General features: G+C 36.1%; 1 protein-coding gene across 1 annotated transcript in view; it reads right to left on the bottom strand.

The window, feature by feature from the left end:
- Nucleotides 1–943: 943 nt before the first annotated feature.
- Nucleotides 944–19,876, bottom strand: part of BACH1 (BTB domain and CNC homolog 1) — a 47,426-nt gene continuing 28,493 nt past the window's right edge. The window contains exons 3-6 of the mRNA XM_081074570.1: nucleotides 16,725–18,068; nucleotides 14,907–15,113; nucleotides 3,576–4,695; nucleotides 944–3,478 (exon numbers count right to left, since the gene is read on the bottom strand). Coding sequence (XP_080930696.1) covers nucleotides 4,240–4,695; nucleotides 14,907–15,113; nucleotides 16,725–18,068 — 2,007 coding nt within the window. The 3' untranslated portion in view covers nucleotides 944–3,478; nucleotides 3,576–4,239. The remainder of the gene's footprint in view (nucleotides 3,479–3,575; nucleotides 4,696–14,906; nucleotides 15,114–16,724; nucleotides 18,069–19,876) is intronic.

Raw genomic sequence — 19,876 nt, 5'->3', positions numbered from 1 at the left:
TCTGACCTCAGGCCTTCAATGTTTGGGTATGTGCAGGGCACTATGTAAGATCCTGGGGACACTGGTAACAGGACACTCAATGTCCTGTCCTCATGGAGCTTATAGTCTAGGTTGGGGCCCCGCCCCCACAGGGACACGCCCCCCCCCCTTTATTCCACTAACATACCAGGCTTCCCGGTGCCACGCTGCCTCATCTCCCCATACTAACCTTGTATAGAACTCTTCCAAAGCCTGGTGAAACTCCACATTTCATACTCCCTTCTCCGTTGAGCTCTTGTAGGTATCGCACTGTCTCACATAACTGAGTACTTTCTTACGTCATCATGACTCCATTGTTGGCCTAGTGAAGGTTTCTCCACCTCATCAAGTTGACACCCTGAATGGATAATTCCTCGTTGTGAGGGTTGCCCTGTGCATTGGAGGATGTCTGACAACATCCCTGGCTCTAAGCACTAGACGCCGTATCCTATATCCTGCCCCCACTATTTGTGTCTCTGGGAATTGCCAAACACCTAGGATGCAAAATCGTCCCCAGTTGAGAATCACTCTTACTAGACCAGAAGACCCCATAATGGATTACTAATAGCTCTGAGCTCAAAGCTTGATTACAAGGGCCTGGTTAGAAGTTGAATATAACATGGGAGAGTTGACTCAGCTGGTAAATTTTTAAAAATTAGAGACTGATAGACACAGTACCCCCTTAAAAAGCCCTACATCTCCATCCAGAAACTGAAATTTAGTAAATCAGAAAGCTAAAATCTGTGCTTCCTTAAACACCCGAGTGCTGATAATATACATATTTTTCAGGCATATAGGATAATCACATAATGAAAGAGTCCCCTGGAAAAAAATGCCATTGTCATAATGATTACTGATCAAAAGACTAAGATTAGTAAATTCACAGGAGAGGTGAGAAAATGGAAATGGAATGTACAACTCTATTCAATTAGAAGCAATTTTAGGGAATTTTATTTAACTATTAATTTGTCATCAACATCTAACATTTATAGTTTTGCTACATTTGGATAAGCACATTAAGAAGAAAATGTAAATTAAATACGATGCAAGTTTACTTTTAATGAAACATGATCTTAATAGGATATGGATATATAAATTTAGTGGTTTTATTGCATTGTTAGAAAATTACATTAAGAAAGATACAAAAAAATCAATAGATGTTTATTTACAATTAGTATGCCGTTATGGCTTTAAATTTTCATTTACCCAACAGGTTTCAAAGAATAGTTTATCACATGCCTTAATAAAACACTTAAAATATTTACATATTCAAAATAGATGTTTTATAACTGAAAAAATTTCACCTGAGAAATCATTATACCATTGCCATTGGTTTGATTTTTTTTTCCAAGTTGTTAACGTGGCTGAGTGTCCACATGCAACCTGCATCGTCTACTGCATCAGATGTATTTAATTCCTTATTTAAAAGTGGTTAAGCATTAAGCTACAGTAAATTATGTTATAAAATGTACAAATGGAACCAAAATTTATATCCATATTTGCTCTGAATATAACAATTTCACAACAAATTATTTGCTCTAGGTGTAGAGCTCAACTAATGAAAAAACAATTTAAGTAATGTTATTTTACTGAGTTAGACATAACAGCTTTTTAAAAGTCATTAGGCACTGAGAAGGCCAATTCATAAAATAAGGAACAATAATCATGTAAATATGCAATATACAAACTGAAAACGACCTTTCCAAAATTCTGCATGAAGGAAAAGATATACACTGTATACACATAATCCTGTCATTTGTCTCTGGCACCCTCAAAAAGAAATCAACTTAAAACAAATTTTCTTAGAAAAAACTTCTTTAGAACTTTAAAATAAGCATAAATGTGTAATGCTATGCAACATACAGAAAATTTTCCGACCTTATCGCCAAAAGATAAAACCTGTTTTATCTTTCTGTCCCTCTTTATTACAACTTGAAAATCATGGAAGTATGAGGTAGTGTAGTTACTTGTATTATACGCTGGCTATTATTATACAAAATATTACACTTGGCCAATAATCAGAGAATACCATTAAAATAAACCTTAATGCTAAACGATTCTTATGTAGAGAGAAATGTCTTAAAAATCATATTTAAACTCTGGAGACAACTAGGTTTTACCATAAAATAGGAAGTAAGCTTTCATAGTAGTTATTTACAGTAGCAATTAAAGCAAAAGATCGTGTGACATCTGCACATACACAAACTGGTATGACAAACAGTTGAGTGTGCACTGAGGTAGGAAATCAGGATTCCATTGGCCTGTATAAGATTTTACATTTTGTAAACCAGGAAAGTTTTTATATTATTTTGTGTTTTGAAGTTAAAATTTAAAATCACAAGTATCAAAGAAATAGCTACATGGGGATTGTATGTGTGTATACACACACATACACACACACACACAATTTTTTTATAGTATGGGATGCATTATCATAGAATATCATTCTCCCTGATAAATTACTGAGTGTATTTATAAAAGCCTTTAGAAAATAAACAAGCCCAACTAGTTTTCTCTTATAACAACTAAGTCAGTAACAGAGATAAATACAAACCACTGAAAATATACTAAGACTATCTCCCCCCAACCCACCCCCTATCAAAAAGGGTAATTAACAATTGACGACTTACTCTGAAAAATTAAGTGTGGTCCCCTATACTCTCACAGCAAAGGCCTACTTGCTTCAGACACGTTCCTACACGATGGACAGTCATCTCCCATATTAGCTACACAGGCCCATCGCTAGATTCAGGATGCGATCTACAAAAGTTTCTCAGGAGTCTGATCTTGGTGAAATGAAGTACTTTCTAATCCAAACACCACAGATTACTCCTTTGTAACTATTAAAACTAGGTTCTGCAAATGTTCCTATGAATGCGAGTGTATGCAATTTTTTGTAATTGTTGAGAAGCTCAACTCTCCAACAAGTCTGTAACACCAGACGGGCTAAGAACCAGTACAAAATGTTATGGGGTAAGTGCTCAGATTATAAAAACTATACTTTAAAACAGAATTGAATAAATACAAAGACTCATTTTTTTTAAATGCCCAGGTCAAAATGATTTGTGTGTCCTCATATATCAGATATGGGGCAGAGAACAAGATTAAATCTGGTTTCTAAATTCAAACCTGCATATTTGTTGTAAATACATTTTGATCTATCATAATGCTTTTTACAAGTAAACCATAGGATTTCAAAAACAGGATGAGAAAGAACTGCCACTCCTACTACATGCAGGCAGTTTTGTCTCCCCGTGACATCTGGTTTTCTTGCACCGGTGAGCTGTGATAGGAGGGTAAACTGCCTTGTGTTTTGTAAGCTCCAGGATTCCAGGGAGACTAGGACCACCCCGACAACGTGCTCACTCATGCCACTGTATCCCGAGTCCCAGTTCTTCTTCCAAAGGGACAAGACTGTCAGGAAACAGAAAGATCAGGATGGACTCAGATGTGGTAGAGACTGAAGAGAAAAAAAAAAGAGGGAAAATGATACTTAGCTGTTGTTTATTCAGCCAGAATTTCTAAAGTCAACAATGAGAAGGAGTAGAAAACTCTACCTTAGGCCAACCGCCTGTCTGTTTCCTAAATATTCCCAGCGTGGCTTAGGAGTCACAGTGTAGGCCAACCAGTCCCTGGTTTCAGTAAGAGCTGGAGAGTGGAGCTCCAGGATGCAGGCAAGACGATTCCTTTCTTTTTCACACCGCAGTCCTACATAAATATTCCCAGTAGTTGATATCCTACTTCTGAGCAGATCTGAACTCTATCAGCTTATTTGGGGAGAAATTTTCTTTTATCCCAGTACATTGCAAAAGGTCAGACTGTTAAACTTTTGCCGGCTATTTCTTTAGTACGAACTATATCTGCAGATGTTTTAAGCTGTTCAACTGTTGTTTGATAGGCTGAAGTTTTCATTCTCATACTTACTTTGAATAAGGGGAAAAGTTATTACTACTAATAGTTATTATTCTTTAAAACATGAGTTTTTAAAGCTTTACTACATTGTCACGTGGGTTTTTCCGGTATCCAGGAGCCAAATCATTTCCGCATCTCTTGTGGAGTCAGGAAGAAAAGTCAGGGTTGACTTCACAGGAATTCCCTTAACGGCAAACTACTCAGGGGAAGAAAACAATATTGTTAAGAGACAGATGGCTATGTTTGGCTTTCAAGACAGGTGTCAAAACTTCAGTAGAAAATCAGATGGTTTCCAGGAAGCGAATACGTTTACTCGTCAGTAGTACATTTATCTGTCATCTGCTGACAGAAATCTGAGATGCCTGTGCTCTGCCGACACTGCTCCACAAGCCCTGCTGGTTCAGAGGCTGCAGTGGAAGTTGGCCTTGACCCCTGACCCCGCAAACAGCCAGACTCATTGCTCTTCACACTGGGATAACATGGGCTTTGCTCACTGGCAGGCCTCACAGCCGGAAGCCCCTCAGGTAAACTCAGAATCGATGGCAACACAGGGGCACCATCGGAAGTGCTTTTTTCTTTTTCAGAAATTAAAAATGAAAGTGGGCAATCTGATGCTGAGTACTTGGCGAGTATCTGTATTTGCTCTTGACTTAGAGCTGCTTCTTTACAGACTTGCTGACAAAGTCCAGTGAGGTTCTGCTTTGTCTCACCCAGAGTTGACAAAATGTGATCTCTTTCCTTCAGCAAGCTCTCCTTTTCATTTTGCTGTGAAGGCGAGGAAGAGAATACAACTTGTGTTTATTAGCTCAGTCAACATTCCTAAGGCGATTACACATTCGCATCTACAGTGTCTTCTCATTCAATAAGACCACACGGAATCCCTTCCTTTCAGTTCAATACAAAACTATATTAAACACCTCAGGTTCGTAATTCCTCATCCAAAACTCTTAGGCTAGATGTATCTTAGGATTCAGAAGTTTTCAGACACTAGAGAGATAATATGGATGTACACATAATTCCTCTACACGGTCTAGGGCAACCCCCACTCTCACACACCTTTACATTTCTACATGAAACACACTGAAATATCAAGTAATGCATTAAGAAATATCAAAGTAGGGTAAATAAAGACTCAACATAGCCTAATGTCAGTTTGCATCAGTTTTTTGTTTGGCCAAAACAGTAAGTGACAAAATTATGTGGCTGTCAGAGCTTTTTTGCATTTGTGGACTGCAGATAAACAAGTGTGGACATGACATTTTGGACAGAATACAACCAAAAGAAGTACAACTGATCAGACTATTGCAAGATTCTAATAATGACAAACGGCTGTTGAGCATTTGCTTTGTGCCAGATATTGTGCTAAATATTTTCGAATACACAATCTCAGCTATGTAATTCACACAATGACTCTTGACTTAAGCAATATTAAACCCATTTCATGGATGGGACTCAGAGTTTAACATGCCCAGAGTCAGAAAGCTGGTGCATGCGATACTAAAATGTGAAGAATTTGGTAGGGTGGGGTATTTGGGGTTTATTTTTACTGCTATATTATTATTTAACATTTTTAACCTCTACAGGAAAGTCTACCCCAGAATTTTTTCTAAAGTTTTCCTGGAGCCTGCATTTCTGCCCACCATCACTTGTTACTACTGATATTATCCCACCTCATCCTTCCTTTTGTACCACTACACTAGTGAGCTAGGAAACCAAATAATCAAGCTACTTATACGATTAAGAGCAAATAAATGTTGACAGAAGGTCAAAGGTTTCTCATGTGAAACTTCTGACAGTTTTCTTGGTTTGCTGAAGGTTCTGAACAGCTGAAGTGGCCAGTTAACATTTAGGTGGGTTATTTCATACTGATCGTCTACAATGGCCATCTTTTAAACAGATTCTTTTCAGGAACAAAAATAGCTAAAAGGGTAAAAATACATTTGCTTTATACAAAAGTACTATTACTGTTTTATATAAAAGTTTTTTCTAAAAAACTGTGTGTAAATCCTAGTATACTAGTTCTTAAGTATTTCAAGGCCATCTAATATTTAAGTACTAAATTTTTTATATTGTAAAGTATTCTCCAACTTGTTCAGATTTTTACACAACTGTTCTGTTTTGTAAAAATAGGTGTAGGTCAATATACTGGGGGTACCAGAAAAATGTACACAAATGGACACTTTGGTCAACGTTGCTCAAGCAGGAGTTCACCATAATCAGAAGTGTCTGGATGCTGATGGTAACCATCTTGAGCACCTCTTGTAATTGCAGAAGTCAAACGTGACTTGTATTCATCTTTTGTTATAGGTATATGTTGAGTATTAAAATTTTAATACAGTTATCCTTTCTTAGAATGTGTATACATTCTCGAACACCCTCTGTATATAGTATACATACATACAAATAAAACCAAGACCAATGTTCAATAAATCCATCTTTTCTTTCAGAGGGTGTGTCAGTTGCAGTCTTCTCATAAAATGAGTTTGCAGGTGCCTGAGGGTGAGAACAGTGCCTACTACTTACTACCTGTCCTACAGATACTATGACGATTACAAATCGTTTTTACATTCTATAGCTTTAGATAAACATCAATATGATCTTAAATATTCTCACTACTGCTACCCCGCTAAACAAAGGATGACATTACTATCCTCTTTAAGTCTGTCCTATACAAAATGACTTGCTTCTTTACAACTAAAACCAATACAACCCTGAAACTCTACCATAATTACTTCTATACATCAAAAGCTACCATCTTTTCCTCTGCACTTTAAGCTAACTCCTACACAAATAAGTTTCCAGGAAGTTAGCTGATTTTTCCATTTCACTCTAATTTTAAAACACAGATTTACTTCAATAGCACTCAGTTTAGTAACTGATGGTTAAATAAAAGTAATTCAATTTCATCATTTCATGATATCATTATTAAAGACACCTCCCAAATATCAATCAGTGTCCTGTTATTTCTATATTTTAATTTTCTTATAATGCAACTGTGTAAACCAGAAGTTTGAAGTGCTGTGGCTTTAAAAATTAATAAAGTTGGTGTTCTGTTACCATACTGCATTTTATGACAACAAATTTACATCCACATTACAACAAATCTACATTTTCATTCAAATATAAGAATTTTTTTAAAAAATCATTTTAAATGTGACTCACCCAATAAAGATATGGAGTGGAAGAATTTGGTACCAAAAGAGCCAAAAGACAGTGACGATTTATTCTAGGTTAAAGAGTACTCACTACTAGAAAAAGGTGACTAATAGTTCCCTACAATGTAAAACCTCTGAAAGACAACTCAGAGAAATATACAAATGGCCCTTAAACTATGAAATGGCTCAATTTCACTCATAAAAGATAAAAATAAAAACTACCACAAGAGATCAATTCTCACTATCACAATGGAAAAAACCCAAAAGCTGACAACACTCTTTGCTGAACTTGTGTGCAGAGAGACACACAAATACTGTGGAGGAAAGATAAAATGCTAAAACCCCTACCAAGCGGAATTTATTAAGATCTAACAAAATTACATGTGTATTTACCCTTAATGCAACAATCCTACTCCTTGGAATCTATCCTAAAGACACAGCTCCATAAACATCAAAAACCCATGTACACAGTTATTCAGTGCTGTATCCTAAATGTCCACCAGTAAGAAACTGGTCTGGATAAGTTGTGCTACAGCCACAATTAGTATCATGGAGCCTCTTTGAATGGTAACCTCTTTGAATACAGAAAAAAATTTCCTGGCAATCACTTCTTAAGTGAAAAGGGTAAAATACAAAACAGTATACATATAGCAACATTCTTGTTATGTAGCAAGAATGGTCATAAGAATACACATAAAACAGTAACCTGTTTTTAGAAAAGAAACACAAGGGAAAATATCCAGACTGATAAAACTGATTATCTATTGGAAATAGCAATGAACAGAATATAGGGAGAGGATGGGATCAAGACTTTGCAGTACAGCTTTTTTAAAACACAGTTTTAACTCTTGAACCATACATTCAAAAGTTAAACAAATAAAATATTCAAAAATTAAACAAATAAAAATGTGAACAGTAAATCCTAGTAATAAATATAAATAGAAATTAATTTAATTTATATCAAATTGTTAACATAAACAAAGAATTACTTCAAATAACTTTTAAACTTTAAACTTCAGTTCATGGTATATATTTAAGGACAAAAAAATGGCAAAGAAATCTTAAATTTTACTTTATCTGTTTATTGTTAGTAATAACATTTGCATTGTAATTTTGTGACTATTATATATATATACATATTAGTATAAAGCAAAGAGTAAATATATTAATGTAATTGGAAGCCAAGATTATCCCTGTAATGGAAAGATAAAATACAAACATAAAAAAGCAGCAAAGACAAAAAGCTTACATTGCTCCATTTTGATTGGAAATATCTACATGAATTCGTGATTTCTAATATACTTTTCACTTTTATTTATTGAAGCATGATATATATATTGAATGCACTTATGACTTCACACACACACACACACACCCTTTCTGGTCCCAGCTCTGTCTACTGAAAGGGCCCAGAAGGAGCAACACTCCAGCAGCAAGCATGCTTTCTGAAGTCTAATATCTGCTAAAAGAAACCAGGGAATTTTGGAGAAAGGGGTGATTCCAAATCTTGGGACAAGAGAGATACAGGTGAGCCTGTGACTTACTGTTCTAGATGGCCAAAAGCACTACTGGGGCCATGTCAGAGGACACAAGAGCGTGAGGGGGCTCTCCCCATCCAAGTTTGAAAAAATGTCAACATAAAAAAGATTAAGGACTATTATGGACTCTAAGAAACTTACTTAGAAAAAATTAATCAATGAGTCCAGAGTGACACTAAGGAGAGAGTAAGAGAAGAAAGTTCTTTTTAAATACCAATTAAATATAAATGGAATGACAGAATTTTTAAAAATCATTATTTTGCAATCCCCAGTGTATAGGTCATCAACATATGCTAAAAACCAAAGGATATAGGAGTATTGGGGAACAGGATATTTGCAAAGTATCTAAGTCACACTCCACAGATTACTGAACAATTACAAAGGCAAAAATATAGTTTTGAAAATAATCTGGCAATTTCCAGGTGGATACCCTGACACGGTGTGCCCCCCCACCAATGACGCAATATGAAGGGCACACTTTTCAAAAAGTTACTGTCATTAAAAAAAAGAGACAGAGGACTAGAGGACTTGTTCCAGACTGAGCAACTAAAAAACATAACCAAATGAGTTATGTGATGATTGGACCCTAGTTTGCACACATATGCAAAAAAAGCATACATGTGAAATATATTTGGGGAACAACGAAGGTAATCTGAGTAGGGACTATACATAATATTGAGGGTTTATTAAATTTTTCAGGTATGGTAAGATATGGGGAAAGATATGGGATAAAGACTGCAAGAATGTCTTTTTTTTAGGAGATGCATGTTTAAGCGTTTAAGGGTGAAATGTCATAATGGGGTGGCTTTCAAAGGATTCAGAAAAGAAAAGGAGAGCAGTAGAGACGGAAAGGAAAGAAAGTGAGACTGAGCTCAACCGACTGTAGTTAGAAAGAGACCAAGGCTGACTGACAGGGACAGAAACAAGGACCGACCAACCGACCAACCGACCAGAGCAGGGAGACACAACAGGCAGAATGAGACAGACAAAGATCCACAGAAAGAAAGAAAACGCATATATGGCAAAATGTTACTAATTGTTGGAATATACATCAGGTTGTTTATTGTATTATTCATTTAACTTTTCTGAAAGCTTGAAGATTTCTAGAATGTGGGGGGAAAAGATGAATCTCAAGAAAAAATGAAAACACAGAAACCTGGCTCCCTATGAAACTATACGCATTTTACTGGCAAGAACTATGTTTCATTTATCTTTGATTTCCTGATAGTACAACATTTAATATGTAGTGACCAGCAGATGTTTATAGAAAAAAGAGAGAACCACTTTTATTGAAAATACAACTACTACTAATATTTATTGAACCCTGAATGCACTCTGAGCAGTACAACAAGCTTTCCATCCCTGATGGCATCTGATCTTTACACCCAGCCTGAGGGAGACACTGTTCTATCCCCATATTATCAATAAGGGATTGTGGGTACTGGAGGTATTTCCCCAGGCCACAAATCTCCCAGGTGGCCGGCCAAGCAAAATTTCCAGGTGTTTGATTCCCAAGCCTCCATATGACCTCTGTGTTCTAGTGCAGAAGATTCCCAAAACTTAATATGCATAATAAAAATGTAGCTGGAAACTTTTATAAAATGCATATTTCTGGGTCCCTCCCAAAGGTCTGGGATGGGACTAAGGAATGTATATTTTAATGGAGCATCTCCAGATAACTTTGATGCCAACAGTACACGTACCACATTTCAAGATGTGCTGCTCAAGGGCGTCACAGAGTGGCAGAGGCCACGTTCCAGAAGGGCCCGTGGGCGTGCTTAGAGATGGCAGTGTGCATGTCGGTAGAGCAGCCAGCAGGATGCGACTAAAACAGGTTTGTTTTTAATAAAATAATACCATCTTCACCACAAAATGCAAAACACTGAGGACAAATGAGATCGTTCTACTCTTATATCATCACTATGGGCAAAGGCAATGAAACAAAATGGTGTCTGAACACTGAGTTCAAGTGCTTTGCGAATATTCTGAGTTCTGATCCCTTATATGTTGATTCAATCAATATGTGACACCTTCTAAGAGAAATGTATTTTGTAATTTAATTTTTTCTCTTTAAAAAGCAAGGTTCCCTTCATTTCAGGTTTTCTTTGTTTGAGGATTAAATGGTATTAGAGACATATGTATTTTCTAACTTTGAGTTATCCTTTCAGAAAAGAATAAACATGGAGCTTGTAAAGAATCCTACAAAGACAAGAGCTTTGTAAGCCAAACACGAAACAGAAGTTGAATGATTCGTTAACTTTGTTCAAGGCCTTATATTTTCAATCTTTAGTAAAAACAATGCTGAATTAATGTCTAACCTCTAACATACTAGCAAATTCAAAATAAATGTTAAAAATCACTACCATTAATTTATCCACCAAATAAATAGACACCTTTCCTTTTCTTCAAAGGTTCTATTTAGACTCTGACAGAACTTTTGTTGAAAAATATAACTCATTAATTTATTGAATTTGAACTAAGGTCTCCCTTTCCTTTCCCAGCACATTAAGACTATAAAAGTGTCCTTTATATATGATAATTATCCTCTTGACCCACCTTGAAGACATTTTAGAATCATTATACTTACTGTAATCAAAACATGTTTTTTCATGTGCTGATCCATCTACAGCCTATTATGCTATTTACTCTTAAAGTCAACTGCAAAAAGTTTACAGCCAACAGCCAAAGACCAGTTTACTAAAATATGGGGCCCTTCGCCTGAATATTACCAGACTATGACAATATATACCGTGAATTTATTTGTATGTTAACCTAATCAATCATTGGCTATATATAATAAAAATGTTTATGAAACAAGTCATTTCCCTTAAATAGGTTTGCTGAAATCCCACCCAGACTATAAAGACCGGGAAATACTGCTTGTCTCCATAAAGTGACATCTCAATTACAAAAAAACAAGAAAACAAATAGAATATCCATCACACTCCTCCACATTCTCCACTCTCCACACTCCTCAATACAAACCTGTGATAGAAGCATGGCTATAACTGCTGTTGGTCCTTCTCTTTACAAAAGACAAGATCCATAGCATCAATCAATCACCAGGGTCTACGTTCTAAGTAAACTTTCTAATGTAATAAATATCTTAAGCATCAAATTCTTTTACTTCTAGGAAAAGGTCCAGCTTTCTTATCTTTATAAGCCATTAAGGATATCCTTACATCCTTATAAGCTTAGTTTCATCTGAGAGAGACATCTGTAGCAGGACTGCAATTTATAATACGCCCCTTATACTCTGCAACCGTAGTTCACCTGTGCAAACCACTAGGGCAGACAGCAGTGTGAAGGACTGGGCATAGAGTTCAAATAAGCTGAAATACAAGTCACTCTGACAAAAGAATTCCCATATGTCTTCTTCAAGGATATCTGGAAGAGGAGAGACGGAGCTGAGCTCAGACTGGGGCACATCTGGGTGAAGAGATCCTGCTGGGCTATCTGCACTGCCTGCCCAGAAAGGGGGGCTCTTGGAAGCCATTTTTCTGCTGTCTGTCCCTGCTATCTAGTCACAGAAGAGGACACCCGAGCCAAAACAAGCCAGCCAGATGCTCTCCTCCTTGGGAATTTGGAACTGAATTTATAAGTGTTAGTCCATACATACATGGACTAATGTATTGAACTGACTAAAACTGTAGTTTCCCTCTGGACTAGTCCCTGGAAGAGAGGGAAGCTACTAAGGATCTGTGCTGCCATCACTCTGGCCACACACACAGGTAAACACATAAAGCCATCCTGTGGTGTGGACGATGAGAAGGTGCACAGAGATGAGCTGACAGGATTCTCTGGGTACCTGGCAGTTTCCCACTTCCGTGGTTGATGCTATTTATGAGGCCTGGCTCCATTCTTTGGCTTCTAAATTAGACACACCTATATCCTTACAACCAATTCATTCATTCATTCATTCATTCATTCATTCATTCATTCATTCACATGGCTTCTGTTACTTGTAGCTGAAGAGTCCAAATTAATACAATAGGTAAACAGGATACTAACCACTCTCATTTTTTTATTTCATAAAAACTGCTGGGAAACCAAATATTCCTTTGTACTGGAAACTGACCAACAGTTATTCCATCGACCGTATGAAAGGAACCTTATTATAATGAGAGAGGCAATTTAAGGGTGAGGTCCAAACCCAAATTTTACAGTTTAGACAAGAGATACGTGTTAAGAAAGACGCAATTAAGGAAGACGAAACTGAAAACTGATAAATAATAGTATGGCAATAATAATAAGAAGAAAAAGATAATACTTGTTGAGTACTTACTATGTACCAGGCAGTTTCCTAAGTCCTTTAAATATATTTAATCTTCATAAATGAATACCATTTACTCTTCATAAATGAACACCCACTCTACAGAATAAGAACTAGTATGATCCCATTTTACAGATGAGAAACTTGAGGGACTAAGAAATCAAATAGCCTGCCCAAAGTTACAAAGTGCCACAGATGTGTCTGATTCAGAATCCCCTACTTTTAACCACTGTATCTAGCACCCCTCTTTCTGTTGAAGCAAAGGCAGAGAGGGCAGAAAGTCCGAAGAAAGTAGCAAGACCTCTTCATCCTAGATATCTGAAAGTCAGTAAAAACATCAACTGTCTAGCAATGCAATATCTGACTTCAATCAAAAAAATATAAATAAGACCTATGAGCCAGGAAACAGAATAGGTCTAAAGGGTAATAGCTACTCCCAACATATTTGCTTTGTATCCATGTATAAAATAAAGTTACTGATGAAACAAACTTGATCAACCTGAAGGTTTGATTTTGTTTTCATTTCTGTTTTTAGGAGAGGAAGAAAACTGGATAAATTCCACCTACAGCTATAAATTATCACCAGCTGAGGGAGAAAGTACCATATAAGGAGCATACCCAAGAACTGTAATAGCATAATTTCATGTAGATTTCAAATAACCCTACGTGACCCAAAAGTCTAAAAAGCATCTCTGTAGTAAAGTATGGAATAACTAAAGGTAAAATGATATACTCTAATGGCAAGGGTTTAATTCAAAGTTGGATAATAAGAGAGAATACAAGTGCTTACAGGTATGGACAGGCATACACACCCCCAAAATGCTGGGTAAATATTACTGAATTTGTAACTTTTCTTCTTTGATCCTAGCCACTTTAATCATGCAGCAATATCGCATAGGTTTTTTATATGTCTCCTTTCTCCACTTGTAAAACATATGGTTTCTCTTTCATCTTTGTATACAGCTAGGCTTCATCTTTTTATATAGTTATATGTCTTCATCTTTTTTGTATAATTAAATTATATACAAAGTACATAAATATATTTTTTAAATTTTTTCCACTGTTTTGAAAGTACATCAAGGCCTGGTTTTCTTTTTCTAAATTGTTTCTGTTTAACTGCTATTCATAGCTAGATTGTTCATGCTTGAAGGCTGGCTACAATCACAATTTTAAACTTTCACCAATAATTAACAAAGACCCAAAACTGAACATTCAAGGAATGTCTCTACTACTTCCAGGTACTGTTTCCCTACTGTCTCTAACCATATTTTTAGCATTAGCAGGTCTGCACTCTCACGGTTGTCTTTTTTCATACAATGTTTCCTTCCACCAAACACCACTAGGGGAACACAGAAACATGGGTGCAAATTAATCCATTTTCCAGTTAATTGTGTTTTTGTAAGAGTCAATTAAGTAATAAGCATTCTTCACACTTAGGGTCTCATTAGATCTTAAAATTTTCCATTCATATCGGCATGTGAACTTTTTCCCTTTGATGAAAGATCCAAATTGGTCTGTTTGTTTTGGTACCAACCAAAACAAGTTATTCAAGTCTACAGTTTATTTAAACTAACAACTGGACCATTAACTTTTATAGACACCAAACACAACACAAAGAGATTCAAGTGCTTTATAATTTCTTTAATCTTTACTCAACCACTAAGAATTAGGTAGATAGTAAAATTATCCTTAATTTGTAAATCATTAAAAAAAAAAACACCCAGAAATAATTCTTCTTACATACTATATATAGCCTATAATGCTAAATATATAGCATACTCACGTAAGTAAAATAGTCTATGAACACCCCCATTTTTTTCTATGTCCTAAGTTTTCTGGAAATGTCATACAATTTAATTTCTTAAAATGGTAACTGGTACATTTTTAAATTAATGTATAATCAAGCATTATAATCTGACTTAGAAATTGAAATAGCTATTTCCTCTAAAAAAAAAAAAAAGAATGAATGTGTGATGGAATTTATTAAAAAAGAAACTCTTATATACTTACCAGCTTCTCAATTTCTGATTCAAGATTCTGTATACAGTCAAGCTTTCTCTTGCGACAGCGCTGTGCAGCAATTCTGTTTTTACTTCTTCTTCGAATATCATGGATACAATCCAGTTGTTCTGGAGTTAGCTTGTGCATTTTCAACAAGGATTGAAAATCATTTCGAGAGAGTGAAATAATTCGTTGTGCATTAAATGGCAGTTTTACCTAGAATATGAAATAAACATTAGTAATTATCTTTGTATTTTGCAGTGATATCTAAAAATAAGAGGAGGAAGATACACATCTTTGTTTTCCAGAGAATTTCATTTAGACTTTAAAAAAAAAAAGACTTCTATTCTCAATTTCTATACAAGTCCTAATCGAGGTTTCTAGTCTGTTTTAGGGAGGGTTCGTTCAGAAGACAAATAAATTGAAAAGCAGGTATTTTATCAGCAAATCAAACACATTAACACAAATACAAGTATATTTAAAATGAAAAAACAATTTATTTTACTAGGGCATGTTAATACCCCAGGGCATCTTTATGCCTCTTTCTAAAGTGATTTTACCCAAACCCAAAAAAAAAAAAAAAAAATCTATTTTATTATTTGATTTTATATGACTGTGTAACTCTGACTTAATACTGGTATAATTATGCTACTACTTCTAAAGCATTTCAAAAAATTTATTTTTCTGTCAGGAAATGGTAGTTTCACATAACATTTTAAAAGCTACGCCAATGTAGAATTCACTTGCCAATGTAGAAATGATTAGAAAAACCTTATGAATATTTTAAATTCACTTGCGACATACATAAATTTGGAAAAAAGATACATTTTTAATGACAAAACTGTGGGGCAGTTTTATTATAATGATCAAAAATGCAAATAAAACACTGGTCAGTTTCTCTGGCAGCCTACTTAGTTTGTTATAAAAATTAAAGAGAATTTTAAAATTCCTTAAATGTTTTATTTTTAACATTCTTTTCATAGTTGCAAATACTAGATTTATAAATGTCATAAACAAATCTATAGAGCTAACTCATGCATATATTACTTCTTAAATTAAATCACCAATCCCCTTCCTCCAAAGCCAAGGAGAAAAATCCCTTTTCAAGCCTATGTCTTCCAACAGGTATAAAACTAATTAAAATGATAAAGAACTCACAAGCCCTTATTATTACTGAAATTATGGTTAACAATTTACCAAAAAAAAAAGAAAAAAAAAAGGCTATCAAATACAAACATGTGTGCCCGAAGTACACAGATCAAGCTGGGTATGATTAATACCATACAACTACATGTAACACATGCTAAATTGAGATATTCATTAATAGCTTACACGATTAAGGGAAAATAAGAAAAAAAATCATAGCTATGAAGACCTAATGTAAAGAAATTCTGCATTAGAAGCCACATTCCTACAACTAGTCCCTTCTAGGTCACTGCCAAGTGACTAGTCCTAGGTCTAGAGATCCATGTGGCAATAAGAGATGGAATATATGCTACATTTTTCCAGGAGTTACCATGTCATGATCACAGAATCCTTCCTCTTTTCCCCCTTGGGGCACAGCATTTGACATAAACAGCCAGTTAAACAGCCAGTGTGTGACTCCTTGCCATGGACACACGTGCTTGAAATATATGAGCACAGAAGTTCTTAACTGCATCCCACTCTTTCAGCACTGATCACATGGTTCGATAACTAACTGGAATGGGCTTCCTCCTCCCTGCCTGAGCCTGCCCATTTCCCGAGTGGTGCAAAAGCGCTGACACAGTGAAGCCGAACCAATGGTGGTAAAACAATGACTCTACAACACACTCATGTTCCCCTCACCTCACATTCTTGTTCTCTGGCTGAACACGGTTCACTGTCGCCTTCAGTATCTGTCTCCGAGTCGTCACCCAAGCTAATCACACAAGCATATGGACAAGGTTCCTGCTGTGGTTCTGAAACATAATCATCACTTCCAGTCTCCAAGTTGCTTGAACAGGCTTCAGTACTCAGAGTACTTATAAAAGGGCAGTTGACAGAGCTTAACGTTGCAAAAGTCCTCTGGCCCGGTTCTGGGCTCTCGCTAATCCTGATACCTAACCAGGGACACTCAGACCGTTTCTGGGAGTAGATTGGTTCTGAACCATCTTTAGCCACGGCAGGTGATAACTGCATTTGGCAAGGAGAGTCAGTGCTGCAAATGTCACTCCAGAAGCCTTTTGCGAGGTGTTCTGCCACTTCCCGTTCCACACTACTCCGATCACTAGAGGCAAGACTACTGTCTTCCCTGGGGCCAGAGTCGGATTTCAAATGTAAATCTTGACTTTCACCAAATGTTTTCTCTTCTCCAACATCTGGACCTGACAAAGGCTTTTCTGTTAGCACTGCTGTATTTTGCATACCAGTAAAATTCAAGTCACCATATTGGTCGTATGTGTGTAGAAGAGACAGAGAGTAGAGTCCATGAGGGTCTGTGGAAGAACTGTGGGTGAAAGGAGTCACCTCCGTTTTTTCAGATGGACACTGAGAAGCAGGATCTTTCTTGGCTTCTTCATGGTCCAATGTTAACTTACTTTCTTCACATTTTAAAATCACCTGCAAATCTGCACAGTCCTGGATTCCTCCCAGACATTCATGTTCAGATGTCTCATTCGGATGACCAGAAGAAGTGTGAACGTCTTTGACACCCGTTTCCACAGTACGGACTCTGTCAGTTCCAAACGCCTTCTGGAATTTTCTGTATTTGGGGCATAAAGATGGCAGAGCCAGAGCAGCATCCTTTTCTAAGCACATGGACTCACATGTTTGGCTGGCACTGTCCTGTAGAGGAGGTGATGTTTTTGCATTTCCTTGATACCTGCGGAGTTTACACTGAGGAGTCTGAACATTTTTATTTTCCAAAAATTCCTCCACTTCATCAATTTCTAAATCCCTCCGGTCCAAAAGGGAAAATTTAAGGTCTGTTTTCTGACAGTGTGATGGGAAGCACTTTTTTCTTGGGCATTCTTGCTGGTCTGCAGTGGAGTCCAAAAACTTAAATTTGAGAAACTGAAAGCAGGATTCCTCAATATCATGTACACCTAAAAACTCCACACACTTGCACACTTCATCCACATTGTCCTTACTTAAAAAGAGTTTAGCAGTGTAGGCAAACTGAATTAAAGGCTCAAATCCTTTAACTGTCACCTGTTAATATATAAAAAGAAAAAAAAAAATCAAATGCATCACTTGAAAGCTGTCTAATAGATAAATACAAAAGGGGAATGGGATAACTTATTTGTATAATTACACAATAGGTACTTTAATTTGGTAAGTAAAGCTAAGGTAGGCTGGAAAAGCATGTTTATCACACCCTGTTCACGGGAACTGTATCTTCTTACTGACACATGAATTATGGCTTTCTCACATGAGATAAATTAGGACATAAACATTATCACAGTTTCCCCACATCAGCTGAAATAAATAATCTATGAAACAAAGCAAGATGGACACAATTTGTAACACATACAAAGTCAAGTGCCAGGTGCCTGTTGCCAGCCCAGCTGCACGAGACCACTATGTTCCAAACTCTAACTGCTATAAACTACAAAAGGGAAATTTTTAAGGATAAAAACCAATGTATCTAAAGCATTTAAAGTAGTCTCGGTCCACGGCAAATGCACAGTAAACGGTAAAACGCCAAAAATTTCTAATAAAATTTTTAAAGACTCAGATCTAAAAAGTGACCACAGTGAAATTTTAAAAATCATGCCTAGCACTGTTTCAGCAAAGATTCATGGACTCTAGGTAACAAACCCTTTTAATGGAAACTTGTACTTTTACATGGAACTTGCCTCTGCAAAGTGAGGGGCAATGGAACATACCAAAGTGCAGAGAAAGCCTCGTCCTGGGTTAAAAATACAAAATCAATTTTAAAACAGAATACCTATAAGAGTGATCGAGATATTACAATTTTTGTGATCTTCTTAAAAATATTCTAAGCTGTGCATACTTAACTAATTTTTAAATGGATTAAAATAAAAAACAGTGACACCACCAAATACCGGTGAGAATGCGAAGAAACTAGATCACTCATACACTGCTGATGGGAATGTAAAATGTGCAGCCACTTTGAGAAAGAGTCCGGTAGTTTCTTATAAAACTAAACATGCAATTGCCATATGTCCCAACAATTACACTCCTGCTCTTTAATCCCAGAGAAATGAAAACTTATGTTCATACAAAAACCTATGCACACATAAAATGTTCATAGCAACTTTATAATAGTCCAAAATTGGAATTAGCCTGATTTCCTTCAATAGATGAATACTTAAATAGAAATTGGTACATCCATTCCATGAAATACTACTTGACAATAAAAAGGATCAAACTATTGATACACACAACTTGGATGAATCTCAAAAGAAATAAGGATAAGTGCAAATGGAAAAAAGCCAATCTCAGATCGTCACATACTGTATGATTGCAATTACATAACATTATCGACTTTAGAAAAGGAGAACAGATCAGTGGTTGCCGGGGTAAGGGTTGGAAGGTGGGAAGGAAGTGGGTGTGATTACAAAAGGGCAACACAAGGGATCTTTGGGTGTTGGAACTGTTCAGTATTTTGAAGAGGTGGTGGATTCATGGACCTACACAGGGGACAAAACTGTACAGAACTTCACACACACACACTTAATACAAGTAAAACCAGGGAAAACTGAATAAGATGGGCAGACTGTATTAATGTCAATATCCTGGTGGTGATATACTATCATTTTGCAAAATGTTACCACTGGAAGAAATTATGCAAAGTGTACAAGAGATCTCTGCATTTTCTGAATTTCAATTAATTTTTTAAAAAATAAGTTAAAATAACCAAAAAAAGGCTTTTAAGATAGTGAGTTAGTTATATAAAGATATTTTCAATCTGCCACTATAATGAGACACTTTAAATATTTGAAAACTTATAGGATTTACACTCCAATTAGAATGAATGAATGCATATATACACC

Source organism: Rhinolophus hipposideros, assembly GCF_964194185.1.
Source record: "Rhinolophus hipposideros genome assembly, chromosome: 2".
Lineage (NCBI taxonomy): Eukaryota > Metazoa > Chordata > Mammalia > Chiroptera > Rhinolophidae > Rhinolophus > Rhinolophus hipposideros.
This window is presented reverse-complemented; position numbering and strand designations above follow the sequence as displayed.